The sequence below is a fragment of the Giraffa tippelskirchi genome, chromosome 4 (assembly GCF_054371585.1).
Source record: "Giraffa tippelskirchi isolate mGirTip1 chromosome 4, T2T-mGirTip1v1.2.pri, whole genome shotgun sequence".
In the NCBI taxonomy this organism is placed as follows: Eukaryota; Metazoa; Chordata; class Mammalia; order Artiodactyla; family Giraffidae; genus Giraffa; species Giraffa tippelskirchi.
The window spans coordinates 108,670,413-108,689,473 of record NC_137278.1 but is presented as its reverse complement, the minus strand read 5'-3'; the positions used below and the strand labels follow the sequence as shown (position 1 = coordinate 108,689,473).

Below are 19,061 nucleotides of genomic sequence, written 5' to 3'. Positions count from 1 at the left end.
CAAATTGGAAGAGAGGGAAAGATCAAAAAGTTCAGGATTTTTTTAATGTTAATTAATTAATTAATTTATTGGCAGTGCTGAGTCTTAGCTGTGGCACGCACAATCTTTACTTGCAGCGTGTGAACTCAGTTAAGGCATGTGGGGTCTACTTCCCTGACCATGGGTGGAACCCAGGCCCCCTGCATTGGGAGCGTGGAGGCTTAGCCACCAGTCCACCGGGACCAGTTGTAGCCACTGGAAGTCTCCCAAAAGTTCAGTTTTAGCCATGTTCAAATTCACATATGTCCATGAATGAAAATGTCAGGAACAAGCAGTTGGATAATACCCTCTGGAACCCCAAAGACAGGTGGTGGACTGGAAGGGGAAAAATAAGAGAATAACCCAAATTGCAAATGTGCTCCTGCATGTGTTGTTGCTTAATCAAATGTGCTCGTTATTTCCTTTAATATCTTCAAAAAGTATTGTGCAGCCTTGCAGAAATGCGAATATGCCTTATTTGCAAAGTGGCTGCAAAATGTCTGCCATCTGGTGGACCGTCACGGAGAGAGCTATAAATTTACCTCAACCAAAGGAATAGAAATGTTTTTACTGACAAGTAGCACAAATCTTTCTAATGTCATTGTCTTACTAATAAACATTCAGGTCTTTATCTATATTTCTCATTATGGAAAATTGGTTGCCATATTTAAACCTAAATCATATCAAAGTGTGAAGCACTGAAAAGATTTATAAAAGGAATCTAGTTTCATAAAGTATTAAAACAAACATTGAGTATAATTCCCCAAATTGGATTTTCTACACCAGAAAAGATGTAGTCTTTGGGCTCTTTGACAGAAAGTAAATTAATATTTGGGGCTTTCCTGATGGCTCAGATGGTAAAGAATCTGCCTGAAATTCAAGAGACCCAGGCTTAATCCCTGGGTCATGAAGATCCCCTGGAGGAGGGAATGGCAACCCACTCCAGTATTCTTGTTTGGGAAATCCCATGGACAGAGGAGCCTACTGGGCTACAGTCCATGGGGTCGCAAAGAGTCAGACATGAATATTTATTTTTTCCCTCAGGTGAAGCCATTGTTTCTGGAGCTGGCTTATCCAGGCTCTTGAGAGCTAACTGGGCACATCTCTCCCCAACTGTATGTTCTGTGATTTCAGTCTGGTAGCTTGAAATTGGCCATGGTGGGAGTATTTATACTAAAGAAATCAATAAAGACTTTAAATCAGAATTTTCTCTTTGTTTTTGCTTTCAAAAAGCCAGTTTATAGGCACATCATGCATAGATCACTTTTCTCTCTTGATTCCACCAATTTTTAACAAAAACAATCCTTGGAACATTTGTTTTAAAAAATTTTATTTTATTTAAACACACATTTCTAAATTTGGGTGACCATGGAATCTTTTAGGAAAATTTTATACTTTTAGTTGGAGGAGACTGGAGTGAATTTTTTAGGTTATTTATGACTAACATGACATAAAAACAATGTATCTCAAATTGTTGCCGTCTCATTACCAGTACTGGCAGTTGGATTTCTTGATGTGATTATTGTCAGCTAATCGGTGCAATTAATCATCATATAGCTCCAAAATTGGGAGCAGAAATCTAAAAGTTCTAAGTACACATCAGTGGAGGAACATGTGCTTTGAGACTGTTCCGGTCTAGTTCTAGAAAGGTGGACTTGAGAGGGATAGTTCAGTTCAGTAGCTCAGTCATGTCTGACTCTTTGCAACCCTATGGACTGCAGCACACCAGGCCTCCCTGGCCATCACCAACTCCCGGAGTTTACTCAAACTCATGTCCATTGAGTCAGTGATGCCATCCAACTATCTCATCCTCTGTCGCCCCCTTCTCCTCCTGCCTTCAATCTTTCCCAGCATCAGGGTCTTTTCAAATGAGTCAGTTCTTCACATCAAGTGACCAAAGTAATGGAGTTTCAGCTTCAGCATCAGTCCTTTCAATGAATATTCAGGACTGATTTCCTTTAGGATTGACTGGTTTGATCTCCTTGCTGTCCAAGGGACTCTCAAGAGTCTTCTCCAACACCACAGTTCAAAAGCATCAGTTCTTTAGCACTCAGCTTTCTTTATAGTCCAACTCTCACATCCATACCTGACTACTGGAAAAACCATAGCTTTGACTAGATGGACCTTTGTTGGCTAAGTAATGTCTCAGCTTTTTAATATGCTGTCTAGGTTGGTCATAACTTTTCTTCCAAGGAGGAAGCATGTTTTAATTTCATGGCTGCAGTCACCATCAGCAGTGATTTTGGAGCCCCCAAAATAAAGCCTGTCACTGTTTCCATTGTTTCCCCATCTATTTGCGTGAAGTGATGGGACCAGATGCCATGATCTTAGTTTTCTGAATGTCTTTTGTATTTGTCTGATGACTCAGAAACAGTCCCTCTGATGTTTGCTGAGGGGCAGGGTGATCAGCTTACCTTTGTCTCTACATTGCCTTAAAGAAGCTTAAATTATAAGGGGGCTCATTTTTAAAAATAAATCTCTTCTTAACACATAAAGACAAGTCCTAGACAGAGAGCTATTGGATCAGGTACTTTATGTTCAGTTCTTCACCATGCCATTTTCTAAAATAGGATTTTCAGATCTTATGGGTTCTATAAACTCTCAGATAAAAGAGAAGGCAGCTCTCTGCTTTCTGAAACAGAAATGATGAGGCCTGTTTCATGTCAGCTGAAGTTCAATATGGCAGAGAAATTTCACTCAGTGGGAGAAGTCACAGGCTCCTTCTGTTAGCACTCAGTGGTAAGTGTCTGTACTTTGTAATTGGTGCAGGTGGATTGAGATGGTGATTTGACCTCCAATTCAAAGGGCAAAGGAGACAGCAGAGTTGGATATTAAGGGTGACAACTGGAAAAGTTTTATTAATGTAATATGGTCATAGCCAGGTAGATTTACCTTTCACTTCCTTGTGGACATGGATCTTTGTATCTCCAATACCCAGCAAAAAACCTCAAGAGTTATCTATTTATTTTTTACAAAGTTATAAAGGTAAAAATAAATGCAATTATGTTTTTAATGCCTTCAAGTTCCATGAGGTTAGAGATCATATCTGTCTTGTAAATACTGTATCCTCAGTGTCTGGCATATCATAGGGAATTTATAAATGTTTATTGAATGAACATTTCTAATATAGATATTAGGAATGATATTAGATACTGGATCTATTTAAATTTGTGTTGCAGGTATTTTGGCTTACCCAGAATGCCATTCTATTTTGGGTTCTTTTGTTTGTTTTGTACTTTAAAAATATTTATTATTTTATTTATTTTTTGACCACACAGTGCAGCATGTGAGATCCTAGCTCCCCAACCAGAGATCTCTGCAGTGGAAGTGTGTAGCCTTAACCACTAGACCACCAGGGATGTCCCACCATTCTGTTTTTTTATAAGTGATTATATAGAGGAGATTAGGAGGCTTTATTTAACCATCTCGTGATACGTAGGGTTCTGATTGTTAAGGGTTTAAATTTAATACAGTAAGGAAATTTTCCTGGTTTTTAGGAGACTTGTCAAACACTAGTTGAGGGAAGAATAACTCACCTTTCCTGTTGTAGGGGGTCGCTCTTCCTACTCTCTTTTGGAGAATATGAGGTCTGTGGTTCTCCCGAGGTACTTAGTAATATGCTTTCCCCCCCTTTCCTTTTCACAAAATGAAGGAACCTGAAGTAAAGGCACAAAAACATGTCTTAGGCAAAGTGATATTAGTGTTACTTGTCAGTAGTTTCTTTCCTTCTTAAGGAACACATGTTTCTTAAATAGTTTACAGTCAAAATTTATAATCTTCCTGGCTATAAGATCTAATTAGCCCTATTTCCTTTTGCTTTCTCAGCATGCTGTTTGTTGGCAGGACCCGTCTCCTCTGTGTGATGTGATCATGTCATGCTCTTGCTTTCTTCACGTCCCTTTCTTTCTTTTTTTTTTTTTTCTTCTTCTTCACGTCCCTTTCAACAACTTTTCGCTTACACAAAGAGGTCAGTTCTAGCAACCACACTTCATAGCTGAGACTTTCCATGAGACTTTCTTTGAAACTCTCTCAAATGAATCACTGGAATATATATTTGGGGGCTTCCTGTGGCTCAGCTGGTAAAGAATCTGCCTGCAATGTCAGAGACCTGGGTTCGACCCCTGGGTTGGGAAGATCCCCTGGAGGAGGGCAAGGCTACCCACTCCAGTATTCTTACCTGGAGAATCCCATGGACAGAGGAGCCCGGCAAGCAAAGTCCTTGGGGTCACAAAGATCTGCACACGACTGAAGCAACTTAGCATGCACACACACATATATATCTCTGTAGTACAAAATGTCACCTATTGAACCCTGGGGACAAAAGGATCAACAGTCAGTAATGTCAGTTCAATGACATTACACAAAAAGTGTCATGGGGGACTTCTCTGGCAGTCCTGTGGTTAGGACTCCGTACTTCCATACAGGGGGCATGGGTTCAATCCCTCATCAGGGAACTAAGATCCTATAAGCTGTTTGGCATGGCTAAAACCAACCAACAAACAAAAAGTGTCATGGGTCTTTGTTTATGTGAGACCCATGCTCAGTTTGGACTCCAGGCAGGAAGATCTTTCCTATCACAGCTCAATGGCCAGAAGAATATGTGATCAGTCGCCACAGAGAGAGTGCAAACTCAGAATATTCAGGCTACAGAGACCAATCTACAGAATCATCTAGTCAGGTTCAGTAAGTAAAGATTCTTATGTACCAGTACAATAATAGTTTATTCCTTGGGATTTTCTTTTCAATATATAGGGTAAAAATGTAAGACGTGGAAATACTTTGCAAAATACAAAAGGGAAAGGGACCTACCTTCATTGAGTACTGACCAAGTGCCACACTTTGCAATGTAACAGATGTAGCATAGATGTGTCTTTCTTGGTTCTCTGCTCATCACACTCTGGGGGAATATCCAACCATAATTTTAATTTCTAAGACTCATCATCCTCTATTTTTCCTATGTAGAGGAAGACCTGCATACATGAATGCTCTGATTTGCTATTAATGTCATTCTCTGTTATTTGCCTAAATTTAAATTTGTTTCACATAATTCAAAAACATACACACACCCCAATGTTCATTGCATCACTATTTACAACAGCCAGTACGTGGATGCAACCTACATGTCCATTGACAGAGGAATAGATAAAAAGATGTGGCACATATAGACAATGGAATATTACTCAGTCATAAAAAATGAAATAATACAATTTGCAGCCACATGGATGGACCAATAGATTGTCCTAATGAGTGAAGTAAGTCAGACAGACAAACATCATATGATATTGCTTATATGTGGAATCTAAAAAAATGGTACAATTGAACTTATTTACAAAACAGAAATAGAGTCACATATGTAGAAAACAAACTTATAGTAACTGGGGGGGACGTGGGGGGGTGGAGAAGTTGGGATATCAATACTGAATACACGTGTGTGCTATATTGCTTCAGCTGTGTCCAACTCTTTGTGACTCTATGGACTGTAGCCTGCCATGTTACTCTGTCCATGGGATTCTCCAGACAAGAATACTGAAGTGGGTTGCCTGCTCTCCTCCAGGGATCTTCCTGACCCAGGGATCAAACCCATGTTCTCTCGCGTCTCCTGCATTGGCTGGCAGGTTCTTTACCACTAGTGCCACTGGGGAAGCCCGACATATACACACTACAATGTATAAGATGGGCTTCCCAAGTGGCACTAGTGGTAAAGAACTCACATGCCAATGCAGGAGACTTAAAAGCTGCAATTTGATCCCTGGATTGGAAAGATCCCCTGGAGGAGGACATGGCAACCCACTCCAGTATTCTTGCCTGGAGAATCCCATGGACAGAGGAGCCTGAAGGTACAGTCCATAGGGCAGCAAAGAGTCAGACATGACTGAAGAGACTTAGCACACATGCATATATAAAATAAATAACTAATAAGGACCTACTGTATGGCACAGGGAGCTCTACTTGATACTCTGTAATGGCCTATATGGGAAAAGAATCTTAAAACAAATGGATATATATATGTATATATAACTGATTTACTTTGCTCTACACTTGAAACCAACACAACATTATAAATCAACTATATCTCAATAAAAATGTTTTAAAATAACAGTGGTTTCAGAGGAACTTACCTAGCACTTTATCATTTTTTAATGACAGTATTTACCATGCTGCCAAGTTGCTTGAGTCGTGTCCGACTCTGTGCGACCCCATAGACGGCAGCCCAACAGGCTCCTTCGTCTCTGGGATTCTCCAGGCAAGAATATTGGAGTGGGTTGCCATTTCCTTCTCCAGTGCATTAAAGTGAAAAGTGAAAGTGAAGTCGCTCAGTCGTGTCTGACTCTTCGCGACCCCATGGTTGCAGCCTACCAGACTCCTCCGTCCATGAGGTTTCCCAGGCAAGAGTACTGGAGTGGGCTGCCATTTCCTTCTCCAGTATTTACCATAGCTACGTTTAAAATTGTTATACCTGTTCGTAAGTTGTGGTTTTTTAAGTAAATTAATTTTGTTACTTAATAGCTCTCTCAGTCTTAAGTAAGGACAGGAATTATCATTGCAATGGGGAAAGTAGTTGCCCATTAAAGTAGTCGAAAGTAGTTGGAGGGGAAATCAGTTGCCCATGAAAGTTGTTGAAAGAGAGGCACTCAATGGAGAAAAGGCAGTCTCTTTGATAAATTGTGCTGGGAAAGTTGGATATATAAAATAATGAAAATAGGCTCCTATCTTACACCACTCACAAAAATTAACTCAAAATGGATTAATGACTTAAACGTAAGACCTAAACCATAAAATTCCTAGAAGAAAATATAGGGAAAAAATTCCTTGAAATGGGTTTTGGCAATGATTTTTTGAATGTCACCTAAGCAAAAATAAACAAGTTGGGCTACATAAAACTAAAAAACTTATTCAGAGCAAAAGAAATAATCAACAAAGTAAAAAGACAACCATGGAATGGGAAAAAAATATTTGTGAACAGATATCTGATAAGGGGTTATTACCCAAAATATATGAAGAACTTACACAACTCAATAGCCAAAAAATTCCCCCAAAACAAAAAAACTAAATGAAAAGACTCAAGTAATCCAGTTACAAGATGGGCAAAAGACCTGAATAGACATTTTTCAAAAAAGGATATACAAAAGGCCAACAGGTACATGAAAAGAGGCTCAACATCCCATCATTAGGGAAATGCAAATTAAAGCTACAATGTAATATCACCTTATGCCTGTTAAAGTAGCCTCATCTAAAGAATAAGAGATAAAAAATTCTGGTGAGGATGTGGAGAAAAGGGGACCCTTGTGTACTACTGGTGAGAATGTAAACTGGTACAGCCACAGGGAAAACAGGATCCTCAAAAAATTAAAAATAGAACTACTATATGATCCAGCCAATCCACTTCAGAAATATATCCAAAGAAGCCAAAATACTAACTTGAAGAAATTATCTGCACCCCCATGTTCATAGCAGCATTATTTATAATAGCCAAGACATGGAAAAAACCTAAATGTCTGTCCACAAACGCATGGATAAAGAAGTTCAGTGTATACATAGAATAGAATATTATTCAGCCATAAAAATGAAGGAAGCCTGCCGTCTATAACAACATGGATCGACCTTGAGGGCATTATGCTAAGTGAAATGAGTCAGACAGAGACAAATACTATATGATCTCACTTAAATGCAGAATCTTGAAAAACAAACCACTAAATTCAAAGAAAAGGAGATCAGATTTGTGGTTATCAGAAGTGGGAGGGTGTCAGGGAAGGCAGAACTGGAGGAAAGTGGTCAAAAGATACAAACTTCTACAACCTAAATGTCCATCTACAGATGATGGATAAAGAAGAGATGGTGTATATGTATACAATGGAATACTACTCAGCCACAAAAAGAATGAAATGATGCCATGTGCAGAAACATGGATGGACCTAGAGATTATCATAAGTGAAGTAAGTCAGGCAAATACAGATAACATATGATATTACTTATATGTGGAATCTAAAAAAAACTAGTAACAAATTAACCTCATTTATAAAACAGAGACTCAGAGACGTAGGAAACAAACTTATGGTAACCAAAGGGGAAAGATGGAAGGGAAGGATAAATTAGGAATTTAGAAGTAACATATCAGTTCAGTTCAGTTCAGTCTCTCAGTCGAGTCCAACTCTTTGCAACCCCATGGACTGTAGCACGCCAGGCTTCCATCTCCATCACCAACTCCTGAAGTTTGCTCAAACTCATGTCCATCGAGTCAGTGATGCCATCCAACCATCTCATCCTCTGTCATCCCCTTCTCCTCCTCCCTTCAATCCTTCCCAGCTTCAGGGTCTTTTCCAATGAGACAGTGCTTCACATCAGGTGGCCAAAGTATTGGAGTTTCAGCTTCAACATCAGTCCTTCTAATGAATATTCAGGACTGATTTCCTTTAGGATGGACTGGTTGGATCTCCTTGCAGTCCAAGGGACTCTCGAGAGTCTTCTCTAATACCACAGTTCAAAAGCATCAATTCTTTGATGCTCAGCTTTCTTTATAGTCCAACTCTCACATCCACACATGACTACTGGAAAAACCATAGCTTTGACTAGACAGACCTTTGTTGGCAAAGTAATGTCTCCACTTTTTAATATGCTGTCTAGGTTGGTCATAACTTTTCTTCCAAGGAGCAAGCATCTTAATTTCATGGCTGCAGTCACCATCTGCAGTGCCTTTGCAGTGATTTTGGAGCTCCCCCAAAAATAAAGTCTTGCACTGTTTTCATTGTTTCCCCATCTATTTGCCATGAAGTGATGGGACCAGATGCCATGATCTTAGTTTTTTGAATGTTGAGTTTTAAGCCAACTTTTTCACTCTCCCCTTTCACTTTCATCAAAAGGCTCTTTAGTTCTTCTTCGCTTTCTGCCATAAGGGTGGTGTCTTTCACTTACAAAATAAATAAGTACTAGGGATGTAAAGTACAGCAAGATAAGTATAGTTAACACTGCTGTGTGATGTATAGAAAAGTTGTTGAGAGTAAATTTTAAAAGTTATCAACAAGGAAAAAATATTTTTTCTTTTTCTTTCATCTATATGAGATAATGGATTCTAGCTGAACATTACCGTAATATATGTAACATATTGTACCACAATATATGTACCATCTGTTGTATACCTTAAACTTATTCAGTGATGTATGTCAATTATATCTCAATAAAGCTGAAAGCAAAATAAAAAAGGAGAGCCCCCTGAGCAGGATACTTTTCCTAAGACAGATCTTGTGTGTGTGTGCATGTGTGTGTGTGTGCGCGCGCGCGTGTGCACTCAGTCGTGTCTGACTGCAATCCTATGGACTGTAGCCTACCAGGCTCCTCTGTCCATGGGATTCTCCAGGCAAGATTACTGGAGTGGGTTGCCTTGCCCTCCTCCAGAGGATCTTCCTGACCCAGGGACCGAACCCACGTCTCTTGCGTCTCCTGTATTGGCAGACAGATTCTTTACCACAGATCTCCTAAGACAGCATTAATGAATCTTTGGATACAATCGTATAGTAACAACCAATGGTCCATGTTGAAAGGCACAATTCCCTTTTTATTCTGTGAAAAGGAAAATGGAGGAAAGGCACATAAATACTTTAGCTATATAGAGAAGAGGAAGCAAGGACTTTGAAACTGCACAGAACCTGGTTTCAAGTGTCATTCCATCACTTCCTATTTGAACTTGGAGAAGTTAATCTCTTTGTACCTTGATTTCTCTTATGAAAATCTAGATAATAATATCTAAGTGCTGTTGCAAGGATTAATTGACATTCAATTTAGCATAATAAATAACACTTGCAAATCATTTAATAAATATATATCATTTTATGAGCGATATCTTTGTGATAAATGGACCACAGAAAAGCTACAGATTCCTGCTATATTTGTCTAAAGAGAAACTGCTGCTGCTGCTGCTAAGTCGCTTCAGTCGTGTCCGACTCTGTGCGACCCTGTAGACACCAGCCCACCAGGCTCTGCCGTCCCTGGGATTCTCTAGGCAAGAACACTGGAGTGGGTTGCCATTTCCTTCTCCAATGCATGAAAGTGAAAAGTGAAAGTGAAGTCGCTCAGTCGTGTCCGACTCTTCGAGACCCCATGGACTGCAGCCTACCAGGCTCCTCCGTCCATGGGATTTTCCAGGAAAGAGTATTGGAGTGGGGTGCCATTGCCTTCTCCGAAACTACAGAGAACTAAAATACTGACTGCATTTTTCATTTTCCCCTTTACATTTATATTGCAAAGAGACAATTATAAAGCCGGTCTAGCATAACCATAATCTTCTAATATTTGTCAGGTTCCAGTTCTTGTAAGTGCTATAAAATTAAGTTCCCAACAGGTAAAGAACTGAATTTATCATCTTGCCTGACAGAAACCGTTCCGTTTTTTGACTTCCTGATTTCTTTGAATAGCATCACCATTCTCCCCTGCTTGAAACTCGAGTCATTTTTGACAACCACTTCTCCTTGCCCACCACCTACTGAACTTACTTCCTCATTCTTCTCAAAATTCATCTCTACTCATCTCCATTTCTAGGGCCACCACCCTAGCTCAGGCCTCCGACCTGCTTTTCTTGTCTCAAGTCTCTTTTCTCCACTAAATTCTTTTCATCTATAGCTGCCAAACAATCTTAAGCAAATAATGACTGAGCTGTTTCACCCCATTACCTCTGCCTCTATTGAAACATCCCTGGTAGCTCCCCACTGCTTACCAAATGAACTCCAGGCGTTCAATACTTTCACAAGACGACCATATACTAACTTTTTGGCCTTGTCTTAATAACTCTACTTTCTGCATCTTCCTCCTTGCCTTTCCCCAAACAAGGAGGAGGGTTTTTTTTTACCTCCATAAATCTATTATTATATATTATACATACTTTGAGAAACCTAAACTTTAGTTTCATTTCTTCAAATCATCTCACCCTTTAAAGACAAAACCAAATGCCATCTCTCTAACGAAATAGTAGGTTTGCAGAAAATTCATTTTAAAGTGAATGAACTTTCTTGATTCATTGATTAGATAAATTAATCAATAAATGTATAAGTGAAATAAATGAATGAATGAAATTCTACCCTGAAGGGCTAGGTTGATTCCTGGAACAAGATCAAAATAATTGAAATGGAAATCATTAGAAGATTAATGTGAGGTTTGATTAGGTAGATAAAAATGGAGGCAAGAAATCTTTACTTTGGCAAGAAGAACGGAGGGTTAGAAATGAGGAACTGAGCTGGAACCAAGAACAGAATATGATGGGTCATGCTTATTAGCAAGCAGAAAAGGTCAGTGAGAGAACAATTAGGCCAGGATTGTTTATAACAGCACAGACTTGACTCAGAGGGGCAAAATTCGCAAAAAAATGAATTGCTACCACTTAGAATTTAGATTTGTTTTTGACTGGTGGCTCTCAAAATGTGGTCTGCAGACCCCAGGGAGTCCCTAGGAGACTCTCTGCAAGGTCAAAACTATTTTCACAATAATACTAAGACATTATTTGCCCCCCTTACTGTGTTGATATTTGTACCATGATACAAAGGCAGTGGTAGGTAAAATTGTTAGTGCCTTAAAAGAAATCAAAGCAGTGACACCAAGCTGCTAGTAGACATTGCATTCTTTATTGCTGTATACAATCATCAGTCCCTCTGTATTCCCACAGATTCAATCAACCATGGACTGAGATTTTTAAAAAGTTTTTTCTTTTGAAAAGTTCCAAAAAGAAAAACTTGAATTTGCTGCTCCAACAACCATTTACATAGTATTTACACTGTATTAGATGTTATAAGTAATCCAGAGATGATTTAAAATATACAGGAGGATATTCCATAGGTTATATGCCAACACTATGCCATTTAATATAAGAGACTTGAGCACCCTCAAATTTTAGCAGCTGCAGGGCATCCTAGAACCACCCCCACAGATAGCAAGGAATGATTGTACTCACAAGAAAAAAAGAGAATTTAAGAATATGCTTGATAAAATAGTAAAAATTATTAACTTTGTTAAATCTGAATCCTTGATTACATGTCTTTCAAGAGTTATGTGAGGCAGAATACATAAAGCATTCCTGCTGCATACCAAAGAACAATGGTTCTCTCAAGGAAAAGGATTTATATAATCAAGTTGTGAGCTGAACAAGCCACTTTTTATATGGAACATCATTTTTACCTGAAAGAATGACAGACAAACTATAGTATTCAGACTTGGGTATCTGGCAGCCATTGTCTCAAAATTTAATGAAGTAAGTCTATAACTTCAATGAAAACAACTTTCAGCATTTTTGTTACGAATAAAATTTGAGCTTTCAAGAAAAATTCAGAGCTTTGGAAAACTTATATCCATCCCTGCGAGTCTCACAATTTCTTAATTCTTAAAGACTGTCCTGATGAGTGGTTATATCATTAATGAATGTGAGTTTTCAATATTTCAAAATGAAATGTATCAACATTTGGAAGATATGCATAACTCAATGAACCACTATTTTCCAAATGACCAATGCATGACATTACAAAATAACATAGGACTAAAAGATCCATTCAAAGTTCAAGACACACCATAATACACAAATATATTTTAATGTTACAACATACAAATGTTCATTCATACAATTTCAGATTCTACATTGCTGATAACCACTAGGAAACCATCACTTTTAAGGTTTTGGTGGTGTGAAAGCAAAGAATTATATTCACAATTAGCTTTTTAAAAAGCTATTCAAATGCCTCTTCCTTTTCTCATTACATATGTGTGCGAGGCTCATTTATTGCAACCAAAACAACATTATCAGAACATACAGAATACAAAAGTAGATGTATAAGAATTGAACTGTCTTCTACTAAGCAAGACATTAAAGAGATTTACAAGTATGTAAAACTTGTACTTCTTTTCTCACTAAATTATTTTGGAAAATACAGTTAATTTTCATGAAATATATGTTATTTATCTAAAAACATAACAGGCTTATTGTTAATTTTTAAAGGAATCAATAACCTTTTAAAAATTACTAGTTTTAATTTCTAATATGGTAAATATCCACAGATATACTCCATATAAACAAGAGTTCTTTGGAATTCTCCATAATTTTTAAAAGTGTAAATGAGCTTTGAGACTAAACACTTAAGAACTGTGGTCCTCAACAGCCCCACCCAGGCCAACCTTCTCTGGTCTACTGGGAAACAGAATGAAAGCTTCTCCTCTATGAAAGTGGGTATATTTCCTCGAACCAGAAATTGTTCAAATCTATCTTGAGTTGAAGTAGTGGAAAATTTGAGAGTCAGATAAAGTTGGGATTAATTGCATCCTCTTGGAGAATCCCAGGGATGGCAGAGCCTGGTGGGCTGCCGTCTATGGGGTCGCACGGAGTCGGACACGACTGAAGCAACTTAGCAGCAGCAGCAGCAGCTGGTTTATTGATGTCTGATCTAAACTTTAGCTTTATGTGGTTAGAATTCTGATGCCCCCAACCCAAGACAACCTCTAGAAGACAGAGTAGAGCACAGGCTTAATGGCACTAGAATCCTCAGTCTAGTTGCGGTATGTGGATTTGAGTGCTGAGGTCCTAGGTTTGTTTTTCTTAACAATATCCTTTCCAGTTAACCAAACCATGACTATAGTCATGACCATAGTCATAACCATGACTATGTTCGTTATAGTTGGGTGATCAGGTGATCTAAACTCATAATCTATATCATTCACTAGAATAGGACTGGAGAGTGTAGGATGCAAGGAACTGGTGTGCTTATTTTGATTTATAAGAGCAGAAATTGGAAAAATATGGGATAGATATAGAAAATGGAGAGGAACTGTAGTTTTATGATCTTGGTGGTAGGGAAGGGGCCTAGGAAGAGATAATGTTTAGAGGATTTTAGAAATGAGAGCTCATAAACAGCCCCAAATTTAGTCTCCTGACTAAAGAGTATCCCTGACATAAGCTGGATTAGATCTTGGGGCTGCTTCAACTTGATGAATGAAAATCTGTACATTGATTCAATGGTTTTTAGTTCCCTAAACTAGCTGTGCATAACTGAAGTATAGTGAGAGAGTTGAAGGACAAGGAAAATGGAAAACATAAATGGAAGGGAGGGTTTTAGTGTCATTAAAAAGTAGAGGGCTAGCTATATTATTGTTATAGGGGAATTCTGTAATGAAAAAGAAAAACAGTCTAATTATTTGTCTTGAGGGTAGACAATGGTCCTCTCAATCAGACAAGTTAACAAAGGAAAAGCAAATGACCTAAGAGGTAAAAAGATACTGACAAAACAGGATAGAAATGAAAAGGAGAGACTAACTTTTCATGAGAAACCAAATTAGGGCTGAATTGTGCAAATTTCTAGGTGTTTAGATTCTTTGGTGGTCATTAGCCTATTTGCTCTCAGGTCCATCATTCCCAGTCCTTCCCCTGCTCTACTCTGAACCACAGGATATGACCAGGTTAAATGGTATTTCCCAGGATTCCTTTGCCAATTAGTTTCTGATTAGGTTCAGCCAATAGAAATCACTGACGGAAGACTGGAGGGGAGAAGGAGGAGAACAGCATTCTATCACTAAGAAAAAGGCACAGTGAACCATCATATGCGATACTTGGGGTGGCTTGGAAGGCTGCCAGTTTTGAGTGGACTCAGAAAAAGTGATAGTTCTTGAGTACAATTACCCTTCTTCTGTGCACTTATGAAACTAAAGAAATAAGTTATCTGCTTCCAACAAGCCCAACATTCAATGCTGGGACAAATGTATTAATAATATTACTGATAGACATTCTAGTTTATAAAGGGGGAAAAAATGAAAGGCTAAAAAGAGTCCCTGGTCCATTGCAATTCTGAAATACAGCTAGGTGAATTTTGGGAGTTCCTTGATTAGGTTCTTTGGCTTGAAAATAGTCCTTCATGGTTCTTGGCTGTACCCTCGGGGTTCTTGGTTCAACACTCAAAGTCATCCTTTCTTCTTCATGAAAAGCAGCATGTGTTCACAGATGAGTATGAGTAGATTTATCAGTCTACTTCTTGCCAGTAAAATTTAGAGGATCTGATAGCCTCCTTTTGTCTATTACCTCCTTGTCCTTCTCATTCCAAGTTGGCATGGAGTTCACTCTTTTAGACAGAAACCACACAGTGCATAGACTGCTTCAAAATAACTCAGTCTCTATCTGTGGCTACTGCTGAGACCCTAATGCTGAGGAATAGCACCTTTGAGCTTCTTACAGGCTCTTTGAGTGAGAGGATCTGTGTGCATGCTAAGTTGCTTCAGTCATGTTCAACTCGTTGTGGCCCTGTGGACTGTAGCCTGCCAGGCTCCTCTGTCCACGGAATTCTCCAGGCAAGAATACTGGAATGGGGTGCCATTACCTGCTCCAGGGGATCTTCCCGACCCAGGGATCGAACCCACGTCTCTTGTGTCTCCTGCATTGGCAGGAGGGTTCTTTACCGGTAGCATCATCTGGGAAGAGAGATCTGAGACACCCTTTAGCTCTTAAAATGGTATTTTGTGTGACTAAAAACCAGTGACCTTTTGATCTCTTTGAAGTTTTAATAAAAGGTTGCAGAGTTACTTCCTGGGTATCTTTCTCTAGAGCAGGATTTCCTGACAGCGTTCAGAAGCCACCTCCTAGGATTAATATTTTTTAACCACCTGGGGTAGATGAAGATTTTCAAAATCATCAAGTCCTGATCCTTTTTTATTTAACAATATTTCTGCTACATTCTCTCTCTCTCTCTTTCTCTCTGACATTTTGCATTTTGCTAGATGTACCAAAAACAAACAGTGTCATCTCTAGTACTTTGCTTAGAAATCACCTTAACTATATATAAAAAAATTCACCACTTACAAGTTTCTGTTTCAACATAACTGCAGGAGACAAGTTCACTAAGTTTTTTGTCACCACATTGCAAGGATTCTCCTTCCTCTAATTTCCAATAACAGGCTCCTCACTTGTTTCTGAGATCTTCATAGCAGTATCCTCAATGTCTGTATTTCTACTGATAGTCATGGTGATTCCAGTCATGGTGATTAAATTTCTCTATCATGATCTTCAACATTCTTCCGGTTTCCACCCATTGCTTAGTTCCAAAACCACAGACGCATTTTTAGGTATTTGTTACATCAGCATCCCACTACTAGGTACTAAAATCTGTATTAGCTTTCTATTTCTATGTAACGAACCCCATAAACTTATCAGTTTAAAACAACACATATTATCTCTTGTTTCTGTGGGTCAAGAGTTCAGATATAGCTTAGTTGGAGTTTCCACTTTGGGGTCTCACATCGAACATTTGATTAGGATGTGTTTCCATGTGGAAGCTCAAGTGAAGAAGAATCTGCTTCCAAAGTCTAGGTTATTGGAAGACATCATTTCCTTGCAGTGGTTGGACTGAGAGTTTCAGAGGTTTTTGCTAGCTGTCAGCCAGAGGCTGTCCACAACTTACAGAGGCCACGTGAGTTCCTAGCCATGTCGTTCTCTCTATAGGCAGTTCAAAACATAGCAGCTTGTGTCTTCAAAGTGGCAGCAATGTGAGAAAGAGAAATTCTGCTAATAAGATGGATTCTTTCCTAATGTAACATAATGATGGGAGTGATGTATCCCATCGCATCTGCCACGTAATGTAATTATGGGAGTAATGCCCTATAACCAAGCAGGGAGATCAAACCAGTCAATCTTAAAGGAAATCAAACCTGAATACTCTTTGGAAGAACTGTGCTGAAGCTGAAGCTCCAGTACTTTGGCCACTTGATGCAAAGAGCTGACTCATTGGAAAAGACCCCGATGCTGGGAAAGATTAAAGGCAGAAGGAGGAGAAGGTGAAAGAGGATGACATGGCCGGGTGACATCACCCATTCAGTGGACATGAACTTGGGCAAACTCCGGGAGATGGTGAGGGAGAGGGAAGCTTGGTTTGCTGCAGTTCATGGGGTCACAAATGAATCAGTCACGACTTGGCAACTGAACAATGACAACAATTGGCTGGAAGCAATTCACAGGCTCCACCTACTTACAGGGGTAGGAGCTTAAAGAAGGGCACTGATGCCAGAAGGCAGGGATCACTGGTGGTTACCTGAGGGTCTGTCTGCCACACTGAGCAATGCGGGCTGGAAACTAGTAGATAAATGCTTCCCTCCCCTTCACTCGGGCAGACAGTTCTAGATGAATTCTAGAATACTATTTGGAGATCCAGAAAACTGAACCCTGATTGCCTGCAGAAATGTCTAGGTTGGTCATTTAGCTTTGAATTGGCTTTCCCTCCTTCCATGATTCAGTTTCCCTGTTTTTCACTCTTATTCATTGGGATCTCTGTCCAAAATCAACTACCTGCACATAAGTTATAGTCATCGACTCTAGTTTCTGGAAGGAAGTCAGGTTAAGGAAGAAGGAATGAATAAACCTATATAGATAGCACGTTGCAAAATAGGAGGGACAGTAAGCAGGAGACACTTCCCTCTACCCCATATAATTTCTCCGGACTATCTTTAATAAAGCAATGCTAAGACTGCATGAAAGGAAGCATGGGGCGGGCTTCCCTGGTGGCTCAGTGGTAAAGACTCCACGTGCCAATACAGGAGACACGGGTTCAATCCCTGGTCCAGGAAGATCCCACATACCACAGAGCAACTAAGTCCATGCGCCACGACTATACTGAGCCTGTGCTCGAGCCCGGAAGCCGCAACTGCTGAGGCTCCCACAGGCCACCCCGGAGCATGCCGGGCTCCCCAACCAGAGGAGCCCCTGCAATGCCAACCAAGCCTGCACCTGCAACTAGAGAGGAGCCCCCACTCAGCAGTGAAGATCCAGCACAGCCAAAAATAAATACATTTTGAAAATGAAAAAAAAGGAAAGCACAGAAGAGTTTTGTAGCACAGTGAAGGACTGTAATCTTCACATAAAACCTCTAAAATTGTTGCCTAAGATTGCACTGTCTGCATGGTCAGAGTTGTCATTTCCTTTTCCTAAAATGTGAGTTAGGACTCTGAAATGTCTAAAGGTAGGTGACTATCTTTAGTTGGTTGAGTATATCGTATGAACAGGCCCGGTACTAAGCTAATTGCTGTGCGTGCAATTTCACAACATCTTTTTGAGGACACATGCTATTATTACCCCTGCCTTTAAATGTGGGAAAACTGAACGTCAGGATATTGAGTAATTTGCCCAAGGTCATAACAGCTAGTGAACGACAGAGCTAAGGCCCAAGCTGGTGTCTGCTTGCTCTGAAGTTAAGGGCTTTCACCCCTGCATCACACTGCTCTTTCAGGTTGCAAACAGGAAGTCTCAACTTTAAAGGAATTTAAGTGTTTACTTATTTCCCTTCAGTCACTTAAACTATTGAGCCTAAAATTTCTGTTTTTCTCTGAAACAACGCAAACTAACCTATAGTGACAGAAAACACAGCAGTGCTTGAGGACAGGAGAAGGGTGGGAGGGGCAGGAGGAAGGAGAAAGGAAGTGCAAAGTGGCGTGAAAACACTCTGGGGTGGGATAAATATGTTCTCTATTTTGATTAAGATGAAGGTGTCATGGTTGTATACATATGTCAAAGCTTATCAAATTATACTTTAAATATGTACAGCTTACTACATGTCGGTTATACTTCACATTGCAGATGAAGAAGTAAGAATCAAGAAATTAAAGTGTCTTGTATAAGATTAGCCAGAGAGATAGTAGCAGAGAGAGAATAAAAACACAGCTTCTAAGATTCTGCAACAAGTGCTTTTTAATCCCTCTCAGTTCAGTTCAGTTCAGTCGCTCAGTCGTGTCCGACTCTTTGCAGCCCCATGAATCGCAGCACGCCAGGCCTCCCTGTCCATCACCTACTCCTGGAGTCTACCCAAACTCATGTCCATCGAGTCAGTGATGCCATCCAACCATCTCATCCCCTGTCGTCCCCTTCTCCTCCCGCCCCCAATCCTTCCCAGCATCGGGGTCTTTTCCAATGAGTCAGCTCTTCGCATGAGGTGGCCAAAGTATTGGAGTTTCAGCTTCAACATCAGTCCTTCCAATGAACACCCAGGACTGATCTTCTTTAGGATGGACTGGTTGGATCTTCTTGCAGTCCAAGGGACTCTCAAGAGTCT

At 39.7% G+C, this 19,061-nt stretch overlaps 1 protein-coding gene across 1 annotated transcript in view; it reads right to left on the bottom strand.

Moving 5' to 3' along the window:
• LOC145545634 (uncharacterized) overlaps positions 1-19,061 on the bottom strand; it is a 64,290-nt gene that overhangs the window by 12,723 nt on the left and 32,506 nt on the right. Inside the window, exons 2-4 of the mRNA XM_081590482.1 lie at positions 4,828-4,915; positions 4,196-4,329; positions 3,555-3,674 (exon numbers count right to left, since the gene is read on the bottom strand). Of these exons, the coding sequence (XP_081446608.1) occupies positions 4,316-4,329; positions 4,828-4,915 (102 nt within the window). The 3' untranslated portion in view covers positions 3,555-3,674; positions 4,196-4,315. The remainder of the gene's footprint in view (positions 1-3,554; positions 3,675-4,195; positions 4,330-4,827; positions 4,916-19,061) is intronic.